Below are 22,231 nucleotides of genomic sequence, written 5' to 3' on the forward strand. Positions count from 1 at the left end.
CTAAGATTTTAATTTCATCAAATTTCACCTTTAGTGGAACCTACATTTAAATTTTTTAATATTTTTAGTGAGTCCCACCTTTTTTTTTATATATTTTTAGTAGATCTCCTCAAGACTCAAGCCTTATCTCCTAACGAGTTTTTGTTTCAGCTTGTAAAAATTTAAACTTCACGCCACAACTCTTTGATGGTTCCAAGCCCAATTTTTCTATCATAATTCCTAACCCTACCCTTAAATATGCTATTGTTAAATGGTGCAAGAACTCTACCAATCATTGCAAGAATGTGCTTCTAGTGCACTCTTCAACTTAGCCATTCATGATGATAATAAGATAGCAATTAATGTGCTGGGTGTTTTACCATTGCTACTCCACTTGCTTCAATCCAAGAACGAGCAAATGAAAGAGGCAATGAAGGGGACAGAGAGAGGAAAGAGGGAGAAGAGAGAGGTGCATTTTTTAAAAAAATTATAAAAAATATTAAAAAAATGAAGGTAGGTGTGGAATTGAAATTCTTACGGCTGATGTATATAAATGACTTTTATTGATTTGAGGGCAATCCTAACTCTTTCTACTTGCTTGAAAGGCATTTTAAACTCTTAACTTAAAATAATAATAAAAAATATTAAGTGTATCTCACTATTATATTTTATTATTAAAAAATATTTAAAATATTCATGTGACTCCAATAATAAATAATTAATATGAGGGGTATAGCAAAATTAAAATTTTAAAATTGAGAAATAAAATTAACCTTAAATTATATTTAAAGTCATCTGTAAATTTTCAAAATAAAATCATAACTCTATTGCTATTTATATATCTCGGTGATATTCAATTATCATTTTCCCCGGAACATATCGATGCCTGAATCGTTGAAGACTTGGAAGTTATGAATATTATTACCTGTAATGTGATAGAATGGGAAAGCGCACTTGGATCTGCCTTCGATGTAGTTTGCGCACATTGTGAATTCGCTAATCCGCATATTGTCATATTGATTGGTTACGATTGCAGCATATTATTGTTATTGTTGTTCGCGCGGCATAATCAGATACTTCACCGGTTTCTTTCTCTCTCGTTGATTGAAAATCAGTTGGCTGTGAAGTTCGGCATATTGAAAGACCGACGCAGATAGAGTGGGAGAATGGGAACGAGAACCAATTTCTACAAGAACCCATCTATCTCCTACAAAAAACACTTTAGTCTTTCCTCTGTTCTTCAGAACCTCAGAGGTCATGCTTCGCTTCAATTTTTTGCTTTTAATCATTTTATATTCAATTTAGCTCAGAGTCAGGCATCTGGTTTTCGCAATTTGCAGCTTACAACATCGCTACTGGCAATGTTCCCTCCGAATCAGAGGAGGAAAAGCCCACCCAGAAACGTCGCCGGAAGCAGAGCCCACCGCAAACCCTTGAAGCTGGCACTGAAGAGAATGACATCTCTATGTCACATCACGATTACATTGAAAAAAGAAGGCACGTATTCTTATCTTTTGCTCCATTATTAGTTTCAAATTTGATATTTATAGCCACATCCAGTGCAGTCTTTTACCACTTCATGGTCTATGAACTTCTTTGATTCTTTCTACTTGGGGAATTGATTTATTTGTTCTTGACCAGGAAAGAAGTCAGTTCGTCTCAGCCTTACGAAAAATTGACTGAAGATGTTCTGGTAATTCAGTTAGTGGGGCTTGTCTGATATCTTTCAAGCTACTCTTTCTCTCTCATCTTCTGTTTTTGATGTTTTGGTTTCTCTGTGGCAGGGTAACCCTAATTCGGTCATAAGCTTGGTGGATTATACTAGTAAGTTTATGAAACATTTTACATCACTGATATACTGTTGAAAGATGAGGGTAGTTATGTTAGTTAGATGCAAAGAGAATGAAATTAGAAGTTGGGTAAAGCGTGTGAATTCCCCAGAATGTGCTGTGCGGTTAAGATAGGTAGTGTATATATGTAGTGATTGAGATGAAATACACTACTTTTGTTCATATTCAATTTTGCATCCTGTTCTTCATTGGGTTTAGCTTTCAGCCTTTCTCCTCAAGCTTCAACTTATTGTTAGTTTGTTTCTCGTTTAAATGAAGTAAATTGGAAACTAGGAAATCATATTTTGGATTCATTGGATTCTTTCAACACTTAACGGCCATTGATCTTTATTCTGCCTTCCTTCAGAATAAAATATACTATTTTATTCTGCTGAAGGCATGCATTGTTATAGTGTTACTCCTTGTGTGTTGATTTGTCCATGATTGGTTAGCTAATCAACCATGGTTGATTCTTTGGAAAAATTTAAAGAAAATTCTAGCAGTTAGCCATGTTTTTGTTAACTTTTCATTATCTTCATGGATGCTCAGGTGATGAAAGCCTTCCTTCAGAATGTGACAAAAAGCAGGATCTTCCAACTTCTGGTTTGTTTCTTGATATGCATAATTACAAGTTTTCGTTAGACATCTTATTTTTATTTCTATGTTAGTATCATAGTGTCCTAAATGTCTTATTTGAATTGGGGCATTACTCAGGCAACTCGAAAGAATTTGACGGAGTCAAAAGCAGAAATGAACAACGATTTCCTCTTCCTGGAGAACCAGTTTGCCTCATATGTGGTAGATATGGAGAATACATATGCAATGAGGTGAGCTATGTGATATTTGTACTGATGATAGCTGATACTATACATTTTGCGCTTTGTGCAATGACTGGTCCTTTTAATATTTATGTGCTTTGATAGACAGATGATGACATTTGTAGTATGGAGTGCAAAAAGGAACTCTTGGAAATTCTTCAACTCAATGAGGTGCTTTTATTGTCAGATATTTGTAACAAGAGTTCCACATGCTCTGCTTTCTAAATCTTCTCTTTTTAATTCATGCTGATCTCAGGGCTCCTCTCATGACCAAGTTCAAGATTTCTCTTCATCCAGACTTGATTATGGTTTAGTAGTGCCTGTCTTTGGTGAGAGTACATGGGATTATAACCGGCATCACTGGTCAAAAACAAGATCAAGCCTTTGTACTTATGAATGGTATATTTCTGCTTCAAACATCCCATCCTTTATAATTATCTGCTCATCTACTCAAATAACATTTTCGATGCTACACTGATATTGACCTATTTTTAATACCAATTGTATTGCTTGGAATGCTCAAGGAACTTTAAATGCCAATATCCCCATCCTTAGTTACAATGAGAGCATTTATATTGCTCACATTCATGGTAATGGATCTACTTCTATGCTTCCCTGGATTAGTATATGTTTACAGGAAGTTGTTTTGTTGTAGTTGGAAATGTTGTAAACCTGGACACCTGGCTGAAGACTGTATAGTGGATGCTAGCAACAAGGTTTGTCATTAATGCTTTAGGCATAACGTTGTACCTGCCCTGCTGTTCCATTCCATGAATTTATATATAACAATGTAAAAGTCTGTTAAAGTTTCTTTCTTTCTTCCTTATTTTTCCTTTTGACCTAGGCCATTGTAGCAGATAAGAAATCGAATTCCATTCCTAAGGATCTTCTCGGACTGTATAGAAGGTTTGGGAATTTCTTTCTTATATTTTTTTGTTATTTATATCCCCCCTCTAATAATCATTTTCTAGCTTAATGTCTGGAATGTGGAACAACTGCTGTAGGAATTAAGTTTTTCTCTCTAGTTTCCTGCTAGGGTGCTCTTGACCTATTCTTCTGTAAAAAGTTATCACCTCTGAAGAAGAGAAAATCCACTTTGCCAACTCTTCTTTCCTTGTTTCTTTGTCAGTTTTAAGTGCTACACTGAAGTGTGTGTTGTCTGGTTACAGTTGCATACACTTATTTTTTTTATTTTGATATCAATTTGTTGGAGGCAAACAATGTAATCATAAATATAATTTGTGGCAGAGCAGAGATAAGAAAAATGATTTCCCCCCATTTTGTATGAATTCACATTACACAAAGGGGTACTCTATTCGCTAATGAAAGAACAGAACTGGTTGATACACATCCCCAGAATCTCACTACATTTATGCCTCATTACTAGAAATTAGTTCTCATTGTATTTTCCAATCCCTGATTCATAGGGATTCCAACATAATTTTAATGACACATTGGTTCTTAACAATATTAGATGTTTCTATCCCTAACCAAATGTGCAAGGGGTACATCCAACTGGATCATTGCCAGTGCAATTTTATTTTGCACGGCGATCACTGAATTTTGTTATCTTATCTATTTAGACAAGTATGGTAAGAAGACTTTTACAGTTCTTTGCACTCGTTTTCTTGACTGTGATTTGCAGATGCCACCAAATTCGTAAAACAATGCTGGCAGCAAGTTGTAATGCATGTCGTGTCTCGTCAAATTTGGCAACATGCCTTGATTGTAATACTGTTTTCTGTGATGGGTAAGCTGAAGACTTGTATTCTGGTTATGTATTTTATTTCAGAATTATAACTAGCTTCTGTGTGTTAGAATTTGTTCACACCTTGCCATCATTGCAAGTTTCTTAACTCAAGATTTATGATTTTGTAATTATTGTGTGTGATGGTTATTAAGCATATAAGTTCATATTCAGGAGAATGTATCTTTCCAGTGAGATGAGGGAAATGTTCCAGTTCTATACTCTTTTTTATCTTTCAATACCATCATGTTTCTATTTGTGAATGATATAATAAACAGCTTTTGCTGTCACATGGTATTCTAGTCGTAGTAGGGGGCAATTGAAATCCAAGCTGTTTTCCTCATGAAATTTTATAAACATGGGCCTGAATATTGGCATTTGATGCAATTCTAATTCATGACCTTATTTCTGATGCATACTGAAGATTGTCAACAGCATTTGATGACATGATAAAAGCATTGATCATAGTTGTCATTGCTTTTTTTTCCCCTTAAAAAGAAAGACTATAAACACATAACATTCTGCTGGATGAAGTTTTTTTTTGTAAAAAAAAAAAAAGAACTATAAGCACATAGCATTGATCATAGAACCAGAGTGCACTTATCTTGTGTGGGTAAATTCTTGGACCAGCTTTAATAGCTAATTAGGTTGTTGATGATGATGAACTGGGGAAATATTGATTTTGTTTGAAAGTTAGACATTGAGAATACTTGATCATTTCACTAAAAAGGTTTTGGAGTGAAATTGGACCTGGTTGCCTGTTTTTTCCTGCAACCTTTTCTGAGTTAGTAAACCGAGAGATGAAGTCTTGGTTTCATGGGCTGAGGATTTTTCCCACCCTTTTCTTTGTTAGGATAGTTGTTTGCATGCTTATGGGGTTGTTACTTGAGCTATTGATAGATATCTTGTAAGGGGCTTTTTGGTAGAAATGGATGAGATTGTAGTGTCCTTTTGGTGCCCTTTTTTGTTTTTATGGTTGCTTTTTCTTCCTTTTGGTGCCCTTTTATAGCCCATAACCCCTAACCATCCTAGCTACCTCTTAACCCTTTAACTAATCCTTATTTATATATTTGTTACATAACATAAAATATCTCTTTGGAAAGCATAGGGCTATGGCAATTTCCTCTCAAAATTAATCTTCGTTAGATGAAACATGGATTCTATCAGTAGCTTTTCCTTTTTTAAGATATGCAGAGGGACTAGACTCCTTATTTGTATTAGTTGAAAAGGGAAAAAAAATTCTGCTCATTTGTAATTCCTTTCTTTATAAAATCCTTGTTTTATATAAAGTAGTTTTTCCTGGAGATTTACATTTTAAGTTGTTTTGGAGGACCAAAGGATCTACAATACAATTTGTGCTGACTGAAATACCTCTCTGAACATGTTACTAGTTTGTTGCAACAAAGTTAAGATAGGTTTGTTAGTCTCACTCATGGCAATAACTTCAGTAGACATATCTTTGAGAGCAACTAGTAAATTATTAAAAGCTTTAGTTTACTTTGCGTAGGATATATGATAACTATTGAAATTTTAACAATCATATTATATCTATTGAAAATTACAAGTTTGCTTTAGTGAAGTTAAAATGATTGAAAGCGGGTAATAATATATCTAAAATCAACAAATAATATTAGGAAGATCAGTTACTTTCTTATCAAATCTTCGTTTAGATAGGGAGGAAAATAAGGAGATAATACTATGAGGGAAAACTCCCAAACATGGTGTTTTAGCACTTTTGGGAGTTTTCCCTCCAAGTATTCTCTCCTCCCCATTTTTCTCTCTATCCAAGTGAAGGGTAAGAGTATTTTGGTGAGGATAAGTTAATATTTTTTTGTTTTTGTTTTTTTTTGCCACAACATATTTTGTCTCAGTCCTTCATAATAAATTACAAATGTAAAGTTTCTACTAATAACTAATGTAGTTTTTTGGTCTCTATCAATAATTTTCCCTAAAATGATTGCAGCAGAGTAAGTTAACACCGAATAAATGCAAGAATCTACTTGAATAATCATGCTCGAAGTACTATGTTTGGCAAGGAAGGTTACAAGGGTGCAATTAATGTGCATCCCTCCAATGTCTTTACAACATTCTCTGTTTTCTTTTTTGCTAGTTTTGTTTAAACAATCCAGATAATTCTGAAATTCCTATTTTCCAGTGCAGGACACTTGGATGAGCATATACGAACACACCCATCTCATCAGCAATTTTATTCACACAAGCTTAAACGTCTAGTAAGCTTCTACTTTATCTTGACCATTCTTTTTGACAGATTCCTGAGTTCATTGATTTGGATGTATTTTACGTGATTGGTAAATATCATGGAAGTTACATTATATGTTACTTTCTGCCATTAAAGGTCATTATGCCAACTGAAGTTTTTCAACGTGATGGAAGATCTTATTTGAATACTTTTTTTTTTGTTGGGGGGGGGGCGCTCCGTATTAGTGTATTCAGATTCCTGGTGTCCTGATTTTCCTCAACTTTTTCCCAGTATATGAGGACACATTTTGTCTTTAAATAAATTATCTTCAAGCTGATAGACAGGTGGAATACATGGGATTTCTTGTTGTTCTGTATCATTGGAAGACAGCTTTTGCCTTTACAAGAACTAAACGTGAAAGTTGAAAAAAGGTTTTTTTTTGTTTGTTGGGGTGGGGGGGTTGTAGTTCTACAGATATATGTATGGATAGGAAAGAGGAAGACTGTAGCGTTATATTGCCACGCTAGACTTCTGTTGGAGTGTTAAGTGCGATTGAAATAGATCCCCTGAAATTGCATTGCTACTGGAGTAAAGAGAGGAAAAAGAGAGGGATAGGTAAGTTCCACCTTTGTAAAATCCACATAGATAGAGGTGTGGCCTACATCGTTTTTTCCCTCACTTCATGAACTGCACTTCAAGAGATCCTGATCATAAGTGGGACTGGGAGTCTATAACGCATCTAGAGCTAAACATTTGAGGCACCAAAATGAAAGCTACATGACTCTGCAAAGAGTTGACAGTAACAATAAGAGCCGTTATATGCGTGTTCATGTTAAACGTAGTATGTAATATGTATGGACTATGGTGTTGTCCATGAGAGGTAGCGCCAATTATGAATGCTTAATCAGAATCCTGGTGGCTGGTGTATCCTATATGATGGTTCAAATCTGTATTCGATGTAGGTAAAATGTTGCAAGTCAACTTGCAAGGTGACTTGCATCAAGGATCTGTTGGTTTGCCATTACTGCTTCAGTAAAGCCTTTGAAAAATTCTACGACATCTATACTGCAACTTGGTATGTGATCTCAATATCATCATTCTCCAATCTCCATCTTCTACTGAAGTTGAAGCATGCAATTATACAAAGAAAGTTCTCGTTGAATACTTTACCATATAATGTTTGATGGGATCTATCTATTCTATTCCCTTTCTTCAATTCTTTGTTGCGTTAATTGCTTGTAAATGCAGGAAAGGAGCTGGTTTTGCAATTATTTCAGGTTCTATATGCTGTGAGGATCACTTCGCCTGGTAAAAAAAATTTTAAAATCGTTGCTGACTATTATACATTGTTGTCTTAGCGTGTTTGGTTTTATGTTGAAAATCAATGAGGCAGTTTCTGCGGAAGCAGCTAACTGCCGACTTCCATCAAAACAGTGATTTTGATTATTTCCAACGTGAAACCAAACATACTCCAAGAGCATGTCAAAGATTGTTTGGATGGAGAGAAAAATGGGAAGAAAATAGGGAAAAGAGAAAACTAGAAGGAGAAATTCCAAAAATAGTAATTTTTTAATCATTTTTAAGAGTTTTCTTTTCTTATTTTTCTTACCATCCAAACGGAAGGTAAGTGTCAAACGTTGGTGGTTTTGGCCTTATCAAATAATAACACATCATCGTGGAACAGGCACAGGATGAATTGTTTGAATGCAGACGTGGAAGAGACTGCATATATCATCCGGAAGAGTGGACATAAGAGCAAATATACTCGACTCAGTGACTTCATTTTTTGATGATTGATACACTTTTTCCTAAATTATGATTTGAAGTTTCTCATCAGATGTACACAATATCAGAGCAATGGATCGTACATTTTGCTAGAATCTTTTAAATCTTTGAGAGGAGGGTAAAAATATCATGTAGTTGAAAAAAGTTGCATGTTTGTATATAGGTGTTGAACTAATGCGGTTGGGTTCTTCCCCATTTAATTGAGGGGTCTAGCAGATCGAGTTCTTTGTTGGAGTTGGAGTAATCTAGTTTAGCTCTGGGATATTTATAGCTCTGTCCTACGCTTTCTCGATAACAATTTAATTTCCACGGAATGATTCGCTAATGATATTTTTGATCGATAAATTATTTTATTATTATTTTCCACAATAGAAAGCTTGTAAAGTTCAAGTGAATTTTAAATTAAGAATGGAATATTTGTGGAATTTAAATTCTTTATGTTGAACAAAAGATTGTTCTCAAATACATATATATATATATACATACATACATATAAATGTATTTAAAAAAAGAGAGAAAGAAAATGACCTGGGCAAAATGATGAGAGATTGCACGAGCAAGTGTGCGTCCGTCCGTGTGTATTTTCAACTAGTTTTTCGGGATCATAAGATTTTAGACTTGCAAGTAGTAAACCAGACAAGCAAATATTTTCCAATGATTTGATTTTTGCATCATTTTAATTTGTAATTTTAAAAAGATAAACAAAAATTTTTCATTAAAAATATTTTACAATTTTAATGACGGATCATTTAAATTTAAATATGATAAATTTAAAATAACTTTAAAGATAGAAATTGATTTTATTCCAATCAAATACTATTTTCTTTTCCATATATAGGTGTGTATTTCCTTTGTTGGTAAATGAATACTCATTTCATTTTAAAATATAAAGTATTTTTTAAAGAATTAAATATTTATTAAGATGTAATTATTATTTTTTTTTTTTAATGGTATCCATATTGATAAATAATTTTATATTTATTGTAAGATGTTTAATGAAAGTAAATATAAAAAGATAAGATTAATTTAAAAGTAGGTAACTACTTTCTTAAAATGAGATTCAATTAAAAATATTTTATATTTTTAAATGAAGGGAGTAAGTTATAGTAATTTTTACCTTTCTTTTAGTTTTAAATAATAATTAATATTTATTTTCTTAAATAAAAAATAATTAAATAAAAATTAAAAATGAAAACAATACCGGGGCTTTTATTTACAGAGGTAGCAAAGGAATAAACGAAAAAGTTTGTGTTGTTATCTTTTACTATTGGGCTATCGAAGAGCTGTTACGACTTGAGAAATTGATCGGAACTCTTAAAGGCAGAAACAAGCGAAAAAGATCGATAAAATCCGACTAGGTTATTCCGGTATCATCTGATAGCAGTGATTTCCAATCTTCTTCAGCCTAATTGTTATCTGCGCCTCTCAGGTACTTCATTTGTTCGCTTCGAGTGTTTCTCACGCAAATTCTGAAAGCAGGTTTCTCTCTTCTTATCTGCTTTTGGTGCGACTTTTGAATCAATTATCGCCAGATTGATATTATTTCTTTGAGAATACGAGAAACTCTGATTTCTAAAATTGAACATAATCGACTCGTCTATATATTTTTGTTCAATTTCCTTCGATGAATTTTTCCCCGTTCACTAGCGGTGACTTATGAATTTCAACTTTCCTTTCTACCGTTTTACGATACGCGTTTTGGTCTGCAGTTGATTTGGTATACAATTGATTATGGGAGGTCATGGAGGTCTGAATATCCTTCCCCAGAAGCGCTGGAATGTGTACAATTACGAGAACAGGGAGAAAGTACGGCGCGATGAAGAGGAAGCAGCAAGAGAAGAACAGTTGAAACGTGAGCAGGCGAGAAAGAGGGATGCTGAGTTTCGTCTGGAGCAGCTGCGGGCTGCTCGAGGTTTGGCTCCGCTAATTAAACCTCAGGAACCTGATGAATCAGAGCCAAAATCTGGCCACATTAATCTTTTTGAAGGTATTAAGATTTTTGACCCAATTAAAGGATTAGAAGATGACAGTGCTGTAGAAAGAGATGGGTCGAAGAAGAAGAAGATGAAGAAAGAGGATCCAAAGCCCAAAATTGTGACTCCAGATGATGAGAAATACAGGTTAGGTTATGGGCTTGCAGGGAAGGGGGTTAAGCTTCCTTGGTATCTCCAAAAACCAAATGATGACGCTCATAGTGATAATGGCTTTGATGATGATCACCCAAAGGATGAGAAAAAGAGGAGTGGGAAGAAAACATTGGAAGAGTTGAGGGAAGAAAGACTGAAAAGAGAGAAGCGAGAGAAGGAGAGGGAGGGAGCTTTGCTGCGACAGAAGCGCCAGCGCAATAGAGATGTTACTGGCTATAGGAAGTTTTCCAGGTAAATATACAAATATTGTATTCTAACTTTCTTTGGTGTATCATTTTTTTCCTCTTACGATTTAAATGATATGTCTGTGTTATATCTTTAACAATAACTTGTAATATCAGTGCGACTAAAAGTTTAAAGCGCATACAAAATTTTGCTTGGGAATTATATTGGGAAGAATAGATATGATTTACCGAAATGCATTTAAATTGTTTCTTTATTTTTTGTTATGTTTGAATGAATTGGTATGTTCTTTTTTCATTGATTTGATGTTTTTCTTTTTAAATTATCGGAGCAGGAACTCTTTTCGTGGTCAGTAGGTCGTCTTGTATGAGAATTAGCTTGTAAATTCCGATACCATTTTCTCAGCTTAATGGATACTTGTGTTATGGCAATGCTATGGATCTCATTTTATTTTTCTGCTTAAGGTTATGATTGTTAAATTTCTACGATTCTGTGGGCTTTGTTGAATTATAACTTGCCTACGTAGTGATTTTTGGAACCAAATGTGACATCATGCGTTCAATTCAAAAATAATTGGCTGGTGGTGCTGATAAACTTCATTGCCTCTTTCGTGTTTGTAGAAAATATTCATGAAATTTAAATTGAAGGTTAAGTTTTTACATTTCAGTGTTGTGGAACTGGATTGAAAACGTGAATGTGAGGACTACAAAAATAATTGGTGAGGATGTCATGATTGAGTTTTATGAGAGAATTCAACAGAGTTTGATATGTAGACCAATCTACTTTATTTGGTTCTATCAAAGGATTTGTTTGCAATTTGATGCATAGAGCATGCAAAAGGTGGATTATACATGTGACTGGCTGTAAATTTCACTAGGATTATTGTCCTAAATGGGAGTTCATAATTGGTTTTGGCTCGCTCTATGGTATTACGTTCTGATTTTTAGTATTTGATTTGCAGAAAATTTGATTTCAATTTGTAGTAGCATTAAGTTACATTTTTGTTTGATGCTGACTATTGGATCAACAGCATATTTTATTGTTGTTCGGGTGGTTACCACCACATCTGTTGTGAATTTAAATACGAAACAGGCCAAAAAGGTTTATCACTAAAACAATCACTGTAGTTGGGCTATGTTGCCGCCGAAATTGAACAAACCAAAGGAGTTTATATTCTGAAATTTTGAACAATTGTTGAAAACAGGAGAATGGTCAAGAATGAAGATGCAACATGATTTTCTTTTTTATGTGAAACACATCCAGTTTGTGCTTCATATCTTTGTATCCATTATCACAACAATTAATGGAATGCCTGGGCAGTGACCATTGCTGCATTTGGGCTTATGCAGAATTTGATTTACTACTTTGATGCACAAGACTTGTGAAAGTTGACGACTTGATGATTATTGATTAGAAATTTTGAGGCAGATTGGTATAGTTAGGAATTGTAATAGAATAATATAAATGATTGGTTATTCTATTTCCATTCGTCTTTCTAAACTGCTTTGGCATATTATTCAACAGGCGATGATCGAGGCAAGCGAATTTCCTGCTCCTTATCTAGTTGCACCTTGTTTTGCCCTAGTGAGGATCGAGGTAGCTCAATACATGGCAAATTGAAGGCAAATTCACTAGCAACTGCATTTCCACGACATTTCGAGAATATGAATATCACAACCTCATGAATATTGAGTGTATTAGAAATCTGCCCCAGCTTGATTGTAATTGCTTTAGGAATTACTTCCAGTCGAGGAAGATGATCAAAATTGTTTGTATTGACCCTGCAAATTGGAAAGTATGAAAATCAGCTCCACAGTGAATCGGGGGTAAATATTGGCTGGCAATTTTGATTACGCTGTTTTTCGGCTTACTTAACGTTGTACCTGCTGACAATCAGTTCCCATACTGAATAATCCGTTCACTGAGAATGTCACATTATATTGCATGGCATGTAATTTATTGGAACTGTGAAGATTTGAAGAGATGGAAGATAGTAAATGAGAAAAGAATTGGCCTTCTCCCTTCAGACGTATTTTGAGCTCCTCTTGTGATTTTGTCTCTCAGATTCACATCTTAAATCAGTTGCAATAGATTAGTAAATAACTTAGAAAGTACAGGACTGTACCAACAAATGAGCATGCCATGGCCAACATCGTTATTTTCCCCAATTACCTTGCCCAATACAGTACGTCTACCGTCAGATTCCGATTGAAAAACTGTTAAAAGTTGTACGAACATGAGTTTTAGATATATATGACTTTACAATCAATTTCTTTTGTACGAGTTTTTGAATGGCCAACAAAATAATCCACTCCCTACTCGGACGCAGGCGCATCATTTGCTGAAAACTCGCTCATGTTGCTTAGCGCCCCCTCCACCCCAAGTCATTTTCTTTCATGTCCTGTTCTAACTACCACGCATCATGAGTACGCAGCCAGCGGATAATATAGACATGTTCATTCTTCTTGATGAATCGCGTAAGCTGGTTGATTTTGTTATTTTCTGCGAAGTTGTCCACATTTTCTCCCAACAATAAGAAGCAAAATAATTTAGAACTCTACTTTTTAATATTTTCAACAATGGCCATTACTCAGACTGAAACTCTAAAAGGGATTCCACTATATCTCTTCCAAACAAGTGATGAAAAATTCTTATAATCAATCCCATAGGCATCGGGGAAGTGAAGGGGGCAATGGCCTGCTTTGAGTCGGATATGAAATTTCACAATGGATCACAAAATCTGAAATACTCTGTACCTATCTGTTAACCTATAGAGCTCTACTGTTACTATGGGCAAATTGGTGAAATAATTATTTGACCCCAAAAACAAAAAACTAAATTTCATACATCGGTTAATATTAACGAAGATACAATGACCACGTAAGCCAGAAAAAAGAACATGGCAATCTGAATGAAGAACTTGGGATTTTCCCTCATGTTTGGGGATGTCACTGCCCTGGAATACAGAAATTTATAGTATTAATTAAAAACACGGAAACTCCACACATTTAAAAGGGGAACAAATGCAAGCAGAGTACAAGAGAGATAAGTCCACGATAAAAAATTTAAAAAAAAAAGTCAATTCGAATTAAGTCCTAATTTCGTTTTATCAGTTGAGTAAAATGTCACCTAGCAATTCTCTGAGAGAGTCTATGAAATGGCAAGCTCTGTATGAAGACAATGCCAGGTCCAGTCAGAAGAGCTGTGACCGCATTGTCACCCTGCAATTTGGAGATTGCAATTATCAATACCAAGCTTCCGGGGGGAAATAAGAGTGCGTGCTGATAAAAAGAGTCTCAGTAATAGGAGTTACTTACCCCAAACATCACCTTTCTTGCTGGAGCATTGTATTTTGTTTGGATATTAACAGTCGTCGTGACAGCAGCAATGCAAGAAACATCCACGGACAGCATTTCACCAACCTCAAGATTTTTCTGTACAACTAACAAACAGAGTCCAATAAAAGGTCTGAGTAATAAATGAATTACAAACATGAAGAACAGTTTCCATAAGTATAAAGATCATGAGAGAGGTCAGGAATCAGGACGAAAGCCACAGCCTTTAATTGTATTTTTGACAGAAAATAGAAGTCTACCTGATCCACCCGCTACTATGAATGCAAGCCCTTGGCCTGATAGCTTCTGCCTGAGAAATCCCTACAATAACACAAAAATTATCTTGAGATATAAGATGGAGATGTTTGAATTTCAAAGTATCTCAATTTTCCAATATTATTGAAAGTACATTCCATACTGACAGATACCACAGTGGAATTACAAACCCTATTCCAAAAGCTAGTTGTTGAGGTAGGAGAACCAGCGCACTTAAATATTCCATTAAACATCTCATACTATTAATCACGGGACTAGGTATCCAATCCTATCCAATGTCCATCACATATACACACTAACATGCCCCCATTTACAATATTTATCTTTTCATAGAACATGGTTTGTACCCCACTGTCAGGCTAACTTCATAAGCACGTGTTAAGAAGTGAATCTTGCTTCAAGACAACAAATCCCAATGATTGCTTCCAATCTTTTTGGTGGACTTTTTGGGAAGTGAACCTATGCAATAGCGTAAATCATGACACTTTCAACAAACAAATGACCGATTTAGTCCACTGCAAATTACACAACAAGAAATCTTATCCCACTAGGTGAGATCAACTATATGACGTACAACTAATTTAGTCCACTGCAGATTATTCAAACAAAATACAGTGCTTTTCACATACAGTTGTTTGGATGTGTAGTGTAATGAGCCACATGATACTAGCATGGACTTAAATTAACGAAAAAACACAATCCAACCATTCTTTTAAATTGAAGCATGGATTCTTTTCTCGGTACAAGTTGCAACAAAGCCACTCTAAGAGAATCGTTATTATCATCAGCATCTTATCTGTCATTCACAATATCAGTGATGCTACCTCATTAACTCTAAATTAAAAAAAAAAAAAAAAGTACATTTTCAACCAATGTGCTAATCGAATTCTGACATAATAATAAAATATATTCTCAGTTATCTATTTAATGGTTGGAGAAAAATTCCAAAGGATCATTTTAGAATACTGAAGGAATGTGAATCAGGCATTTCAGAATTCAGATTATATATGTAGTAATCGTGGCTCTGTGAAAAACTAAATTAAATTGCTCAAAAATAAAAGTCAAGTGCTTTGAGTGGGTAACAAGGTGGTGGATTAATATGGTAGAACCAGATAATGCCTGAAAACAAGTTAAAACAATCCCATGACTGTATCTACTGGTTTTCACTTCCATATAACATGTTCATAAACCAACCATCAAAACGCATATAAGCATTGAAAACTTGCATCAATCAATCACAGCAATAACCTCAAAAGCTGAAAACCAGGTAAACACATCCTAGCAATTATATTATTTGGAACAAACAAGACAATAATTTTGACATAGAATGGCAACCTTCAAGTGACATCAATTTATCAAATACAAAAAAAGAAAAAGGAAACAAATCTTGCATCCCTATTATCTCACCTCAGCACCAGCAACTACATTACGTCCCCTCTGATCAACTGTATTGCTGACCTTTACGTCATTCACAGAGCAAAGAAATGCATCTGGCTGCAGAAAATTTAAGTTTTGGTGAAATTCCAGCTCTCAGATTTAAAAAGAAAATCAACAAAATCTGACCCATAAATATTAAATAATCAAATATAGACCATCTAAAATACTCAAATAAAAATTATTGAAAATCTAAATGGAACAGCAAAAGCAAACACAACACATACCTGGCATAAAATCTCCCCATTAAACATTGCCAAATCAATCTGTATTCAAAATGCACATAACATGTATGAAAAGGACTTTCATCAGTTGGATAAGCTAAAAATGAGAAATGACAAGGCTTCATTAAAATATTTTGGAGGTCAGTGAAGGCACGAACTGGGAGAATTCTGGCAAGAGAAGGAGCAGCAATTCCAACAAATCCATCACTAGGTCCAGAATTCCGAAGAATAATACTAGTTATGGTCTTGCCAAATAACCACTGCCACATGCCTACTTCATTTTCTGGAATGTAGACATTTTCCATTTCAATGGATCCAGACATAAAGCACATGGAACCTACAAATATCAGTTTCATTTAGATTAATACTGAAACAAAGATAGATGAAATCAGAACATAAAATATTGATGTTAAATAAGGATGAAACAAAAATGACAGTGCAGGAGTATTGGAAATCAAAACGAAGAATATCTTGGGCAAACACCAAAGAGATCATCCACCCAAACCCACCTAAACTTAAAAAAAAAAAAATCAGGTAATCACATATATTATTAATAAACCAACCCTGGCTTTTTCATCCTAATATGGTACTGAATATTTCTTAAATATCCAAATCCCTTTGCATGTTCTTGGTGTCGCACATGTGAAACCAGATCCCACAGTGGAATCTCAAGTCAAACTTTTTTGAAATTTATTTTAACTCAAATCTTCCCCATATTTGATGGGGGGACTAAATTTTTCAATAAAACACACATATATATTATTGTGAATAAAAAAATACAATAGCATTTTCCCCCTTTGTTAAAGGTAAAAACAGACAAAGTGAAGGCCCCATGCCACATAGAAACTGTTTTGGTTTAAGAGCATCACCAAATAGCATCATCTAATACTTCTGCCTTTGTCTCATACCAAACTTTGCATCTTCCTTTGTGTCATATATTAGGATGATATGAGTCCCATGCAGTACCTAGTTACAATACAAATTTTGCTGCCATATTAAGGAACAAAAACCAACCAACTCCAGGGTGCCAGAAATTCATTAAATTCGCTTACGGGATTACTCATGGACCAAGAATCACAATGTAGAGGGTCATTTAAAAATCCCTTTCAATGAATTACACCAAAGCTTCATAGTTACCCAGATGCGTACAATTAATTTATATAAAAGAACAGATCTTATCAAACATAAGAAAACCAAATATATTGGTCTCTCATCCTTGTTTGACTCTGATGACCACCATAAAACATCAGCACGCATCATTGGAATAAACCTCCAAAGCATATCTATTAATAACCAGAAATCATGTTTGTGTAATATGAATATTAAATTCAGGTGCATTGTGTCCTATAACTTACCAGGCTTTGCAACAACTTTTTCGTGTGGCTTCAACATTATCTGCATTGCAAGAACCAAAGCCAAAACAGCATTATAATATTGTGAATAGATAACAAAGATAAATAGTGGCATCTTAAAATTAAGGCGTTCATACACTCACCTGAACTACTTGAGCTTCCCCCCCTAAAATCTGAAAAGGTATAACTGAATCTTGCGGGCTCTAAATAATGAAACAACATTAAATCCACTGTAAGACTATGAAGGAGACAAGATAAGAGCAGAGTTGTCTGAAGAATGTCTATCAGTTTTTCCAATTATTTTTTCCAGAAATGGGCGTGTAAAGAATCGTAAAATCAGGAAGAACACTACAAAAGGAGCATGAAGCACCTAGTTCAGATAAAATAATATGTAGCTCTCTCTTGAGCTGATTCTATTGTCATCATCTCCCTTCCCCCCATATAAAATGTCCCTCTATGCAATAAATGCACAAAAACCTAACATGTTGCAGCTTTTTTACATCTACAATAAGAAGATATGATATAGTTACATCAGTTTAATCATCAATGAAAGTTGAAACATGAATACAGCATGATACCGACATTCTGAAACCACAAAGATAGGAAGCGTTTGAGTGCAATTCAGAATTGCCGTGTCAGGCTTCATGCAAGTGTCCCGCATGTATTAAAACACTACAGTTCCATTTTTTAAGTATTGATGCTTTAAACATTTGAATGTGACAGTCAACTGCAATGACTAATGAATACAAGTGTAAAACCTCAATGAGCAAGTGATGAACAGAATATTTGAATGGAGATACTTAAAATGTATTCCTATACTGAAATTTGTGATGTTTACGATTGGTCAATTACCAGTCAGCTTGTCCCTTTTTGCTTCTATTTTTTTGCTGATCATTAAGTAAAGCGACTCCATCAAACTAAACCCCAAACAACAACCTAGATTACAAAAACTTAACAGTAAAACGGATCGCCCTAGTCAAACAATTCAATTCCGATAGTTATTGAGCTTGTCGAAAAGTCATAAATGTGGCAAATATCAATTAGGAATACGAATTAACCTAAGCTATTCTTGATTAGCAGAAAGCAAACGATTGAAGCTCAAGAGCGTGCATCGTCAAGCGCAAGAAGTGATGCCGGTACCTGATAAACGTAAGGCTGAAAAGGCGTCGAGAAAAACGGTGCAGCCATTGCCTAGACAGCAAATACGTGAACTTGCTACCAGAAAGAGATAAAGTCAATAATCGCTCAAATTTTCTATGATTTGTTTTCGCAATTTCCAGATTCCTCCATTAAAAGAACCAGATCCGGCTTCAAGCAATCGTTTCTTCTGTAAAAACGAAGTTCCTTCCTCAGATTGTACAGATGGAATCAGAGGCAGCACATTGTATTTTAACGAAAAGTTTTGAAATTGAACTTCGAGGTGGAAAAAAAAAATTCTAGGAGTATGAAACTCTGAATTACTAAGATGACCTCTCACTTTGATAACAATTTCATCGTATGTCTTCGGATCGGATGGACTTTAACTTCATGTTTGATTTGTTTCGGGCTTCTAGTAATTTCGCATGTCGCATCCCGCAATACTATTTGTCTGACTCTCTGAAATCCAATTTTTGGAGTACACGTGTTCTTTATTCTGATGTGGCTCATTCCTATTGGTTCGCAGTCTATTCCCTACGTGTTCAACACTTCGTATAGCGTCATAGTCTTCTTTTTCAAGGAAAAATGGCACTTGTTTATAAATAAGCAAAATTCATAAATTATAGTTCAGTTTTTGAAAAAATTATATATACATTACGTGGAACTAAGTAAGTTATAAATAAATTTTAAAAAATTAAAAAATTATTAAATTTTTTAAGATTTGAGTGCAATTTAAAATTAAAATAAAAAAATAATAATATTCTTATTAAATATATATACATGACATTATAAAATAATTTATAATTATTTCATCAATAATTTATAATTATAATTCTACTTTTTATAATTGTAATTTTATATATCCAATAATTAAATTAATCAACTTAATTATTAAATATATAAAGTTAAAGTTATAGTTATAAATTACTAATAATATAGTTGTAAATAATTATTAATATTAAAAATTTTTAATAACGCATGATTGTTTAATTATTAAATAAGTGAAATTATAATTATAAAAAATTAAATTATAACTATAAATTGCTAATAAAATAGTTTTAAATTAATTATTTAATTGATGTAATGTATTTTTTATAAGAGTCTTATTGCCTTTACAGTATAATTTTTAATTACACTCAAATTTTAAAAGATCGACTGCGGTTTTTAAATTTTTCATGATTTATTTGTGAATAATTCTCTAAATTTTTTGGGACTTGATTGTAATTTGTGAGAGATGTTTAAAGATAATATTGCTCTTATTAGATTACAAGGATGAAGCCATGAAGGCACCTTATAGATTTTCTAAACATGCTCCTTCGTACACAATCCACACTCATCCCCTGGTCGATGAAATCATCTTAATCGCATTTGGAATCCATTGCTTCTGATATAGCATGAGATAGGCTCTCTCATCTTCCCTTGGCTCCAACTTATTCTGGAAACCCTCTCTTACTAATACAACCTTGTCCCATTTTCCTCATATTCAATGTAGAAGACGTGGATGGTGATGATTTGCGCAGAGTCAAAAGTGCTGATGAAAAGTGTGGAGCCTTTAAAGCCATCGGAGAAAGTTTGGAGGCTGTCTTGGCAGGAGGATGGGAGTTTGTGGAGTAATCATTGTAGTCATCAACAAGGGAGACCTACAAGATGATGATACAGTCAAGGAGGGGTTTAGAATATCCGAGGGTTTCGAAACAGTGAGGCCTTGCATTTAAGACAATATACAATGTCATGTGTCTGCTCCTTTCATACAAGCTGGCGTGAGTTTCTCAGCTCCATTCCCACGCATTGTCTTTGCTTGAACCAAGATGGCTTATGGTCGCTGCAAGATGATGATGATGATGATGATGATGAGTTGTTCTCTTTGACTAGGCACAGTTTCTTCGAACTAGGCATCGTGAAGGCTCGTCCTAAGGGCTTTTGGTTGCTAGAGTTTCAGATTCTTCATCAATCAAGATTCAAGTATTGTCAAGGTCAGCAATTTAATGGTAGGGACCATGAAACTGTTGGTGAGGAAACGTCTCCTCTTGTTGAGGAGTGGGAAGGACGTGTCGTGAAAGCGTCATTATTTGCAGCCGAATCCAGTGACGATAGGGGGGGTTTTTGGAATTCATCTTTCAGAGATAATTTCCATGCTTCTCACAAATTACACTTATGTCCTAATAGATTTGGTTGAAATTTTTAAAATTTATGAATTTTTGCAGTTTTTTAAGATTTTGAGCAAAATTTATGGATAGTTTAGCCCTTAATCCGTTCACACATGACAAACATGTGGGACCCATGACCTCTACCTAATAGACATTTTAACTTCTGGGGACTTTTGTATCATTTTTTGATGTTGATGGGTAAAAGTATACTATGTTTAAATTAAAAATATTAGTTACTAATATCTTCTCATAAAATATTTTATAAGTATTTTTTCACTTTAACCTAATTTAACATGTCGAGATGAAAATACCTCAACAAACAAGGGTATTATTGCAAATAAAAATTTAACATGAAAAATAAGAGAGGATGAGACCTTAACATTTGGCATCAAACTAATACCTTTAAATGGAACTTATATTTAATATGAGAGGAAGTAGCATTGTAGTTTCATTATCTATGTTAATTTGATATTTAAATTTAACAAAAAAATTAATATTTTGATCTTTCAAGTTTTAACATGATTATGGCTCGATTCTTCAACTTTATCTTATTGTAATTCATTCATAAAATTTTAACTTAATGGGTTAAGGCTTGCTCTCTCATCTTTCCACCATTTATAAAATGATCCTTCACAGTCATAATTCATCTTGAGTCATTACCAAATCATCCTTGATGGTGAAAAAATGCAGTGCAAGGGGTTAAATAAATGATGGAAGATATACTAATTTGAATGTTAATTTATTCTTATTTAGCTACCCACATACATGCATCTCAAGTCATCAATATACTTTATGCATTAAATTGAGTTGAGAGTCAATTTATGTATATGTTTTAAAATTTAAAGGACTAACATGATAAGTCAAAAAAAATATTAGGGACTAAATTGATAAAATAAAATATGAAAGACAAAATCAACAATTAAGATAAACTTACAATTGAAAGTTTCATGATCTCAAAAATCAGTATGTAAGTATTAATTAGAAAACATACTAAGGAGCTAGTAAATACAAGGTTAAAAAAAAATCGTAAGACCTGATTTATAAATAATAATAGTAGTAATAATAATAAACAACGTGAAAAAATGAAAAAAAAAAATATGGTAAAGAGTTAGATACCTAATAACTTGTAGAAAACTTAAAGCAAGGTGGTGCATCGGGGTCAAAGCATGACAAGCAAGTGACAACTTATTGGGTATGTTGAGTATTGTGGGAGCCACTCCCAGTGTCTCCATAATCGTCTTCCTCCTGCAGACACATCAGCAGTTTTTTTTTTTTTTTAAAAAAAGAATCCATCTGTCCATGTAAGTACATGAGTAAAAAAAAAAAAAAAGCCAGGAAGAAAAACTCAATCTGTATTATTGAGAGGTTGTATGATTGATGAGAAATGTAACGAATGATCATATTTACAGACAAGACTAACCAACTCTCCATTCTGTTTATGATCTGCACATACCCATAAATTCATGGGGAAAGCCGTATGAGTGTGGTACATGAAGTTTAATGGATTTGTCTTAATCTTTCACTTTCTACCATTCTCTAACATTAATTTCTTAAAAAGGAAAATGATAAAAAAAAACACTCTCAAAATATACAAAAAAATATAACAATTAAATACTGTAAAATATGATGATCATATTT

The 22,231-nt window shown here is 34.0% G+C and overlaps 3 protein-coding genes across 3 annotated transcripts; 2 read left to right on the forward strand and 1 right to left on the reverse strand.

Moving 5' to 3' along the window:
* The first annotated feature begins 860 nt into the window (after positions 1 to 860).
* LOC129295252 (uncharacterized) lies at positions 861 to 8,573 on the forward strand. Its single transcript, XM_054933746.1, has 15 exons — positions 861 to 1,233; positions 1,320 to 1,476; positions 1,621 to 1,672; positions 1,764 to 1,803; positions 2,358 to 2,411; positions 2,523 to 2,635; positions 2,732 to 2,797; positions 2,883 to 3,025; positions 3,282 to 3,342; positions 3,471 to 3,532; positions 4,272 to 4,376; positions 6,529 to 6,604; positions 7,536 to 7,648; positions 7,822 to 7,881; positions 8,258 to 8,573. Exons 1-15 carry the CDS (start codon positions 1,146 to 1,148, stop codon positions 8,361 to 8,363), a joined length of 1,296 nt encoding a protein of 431 aa, XP_054789721.1. The 5' UTR covers positions 861 to 1,145; the 3' UTR covers positions 8,364 to 8,573.
* Positions 8,574 to 9,617: 1,044 nt separating this feature from the next.
* On the forward strand, positions 9,618 to 12,716 carry LOC129295258 (uncharacterized). The gene is made up of 3 exons (XM_054933751.1): positions 9,618 to 9,787; positions 10,068 to 10,736; positions 12,213 to 12,716. The coding sequence occupies exons 2-3, from the start codon at positions 10,090 to 10,092 to the stop codon at positions 12,217 to 12,219; spliced, it is 654 nt and encodes a 217-aa protein (XP_054789726.1). The 5' UTR covers positions 9,618 to 9,787; positions 10,068 to 10,089; the 3' UTR covers positions 12,220 to 12,716.
* Positions 12,717 to 13,284: 568 nt separating this feature from the next.
* LOC129295257 (uncharacterized) lies at positions 13,285 to 18,791 on the reverse strand. Its single transcript, XM_054933750.1, has 10 exons — positions 18,450 to 18,791; positions 17,453 to 17,512; positions 17,313 to 17,352; positions 16,116 to 16,294; positions 15,961 to 15,999; positions 15,707 to 15,793; positions 14,284 to 14,344; positions 14,006 to 14,130; positions 13,818 to 13,909; positions 13,285 to 13,644 (listed from the first exon to the last, which is right to left on the reverse strand). Exons 1-10 carry the CDS (start codon positions 18,495 to 18,497, stop codon positions 13,530 to 13,532), a joined length of 846 nt encoding a protein of 281 aa, XP_054789725.1. The 5' UTR covers positions 18,498 to 18,791; the 3' UTR covers positions 13,285 to 13,529.
* Positions 18,792 to 22,231: the final 3,440 nt, after the last annotated feature.

Source organism: Prosopis cineraria, unplaced genomic scaffold, assembly GCF_029017545.1.
Source record: "Prosopis cineraria cultivar Desert tree isolate PC_DT_omini unplaced genomic scaffold, ASM2901754v1 PC80, whole genome shotgun sequence".
Taxonomy (NCBI): domain Eukaryota; kingdom Viridiplantae; phylum Streptophyta; class Magnoliopsida; order Fabales; family Fabaceae; genus Prosopis; species Prosopis cineraria.

Bases quoted from the DNA above. Each gene is read 5' to 3' on its own strand.
- LOC129295252 (XM_054933746.1), top strand. From the start codon at position 1,146: ATGGGAACGAGAACCAATTTCTACAAGAACCCATCTATCTCCTACAAA. The intron at 1,804-2,357 runs GTAAGTTTATGA...ATGGATGCTCAG, and splicing joins AAGCTTGGTGGATTATACTA to GTGATGAAAGCCTTCCTTCA. The intron at 2,412-2,522 runs GTTTGTTTCTTG...GGCATTACTCAG, and splicing joins GCAGGATCTTCCAACTTCTG to GCAACTCGAAAGAATTTGAC.
- LOC129295258 (XM_054933751.1), top strand. From the start codon at position 10,090: ATGGGAGGTCATGGAGGTCTGAATATCCTTCCCCAGAAGCGCTGGAAT.
- LOC129295257 (XM_054933750.1), bottom strand. From the start codon at position 18,497: ATGGCTGCACCGTTTTTCTCGACGCCTTTTCAGCCTTACGTTTATCAG. The intron at 17,513-18,449 runs GTACCGGCATCA...TTCATTATTTAG, and splicing joins TTCAGCCTTACGTTTATCAG to AGCCCGCAAGATTCAGTTAT. The intron at 13,645-13,817 runs GTGACATTTTAC...TCTGTATTCCAG, and splicing joins CTCTCTCAGAGAATTGCTAG to GGCAGTGACATCCCCAAACA.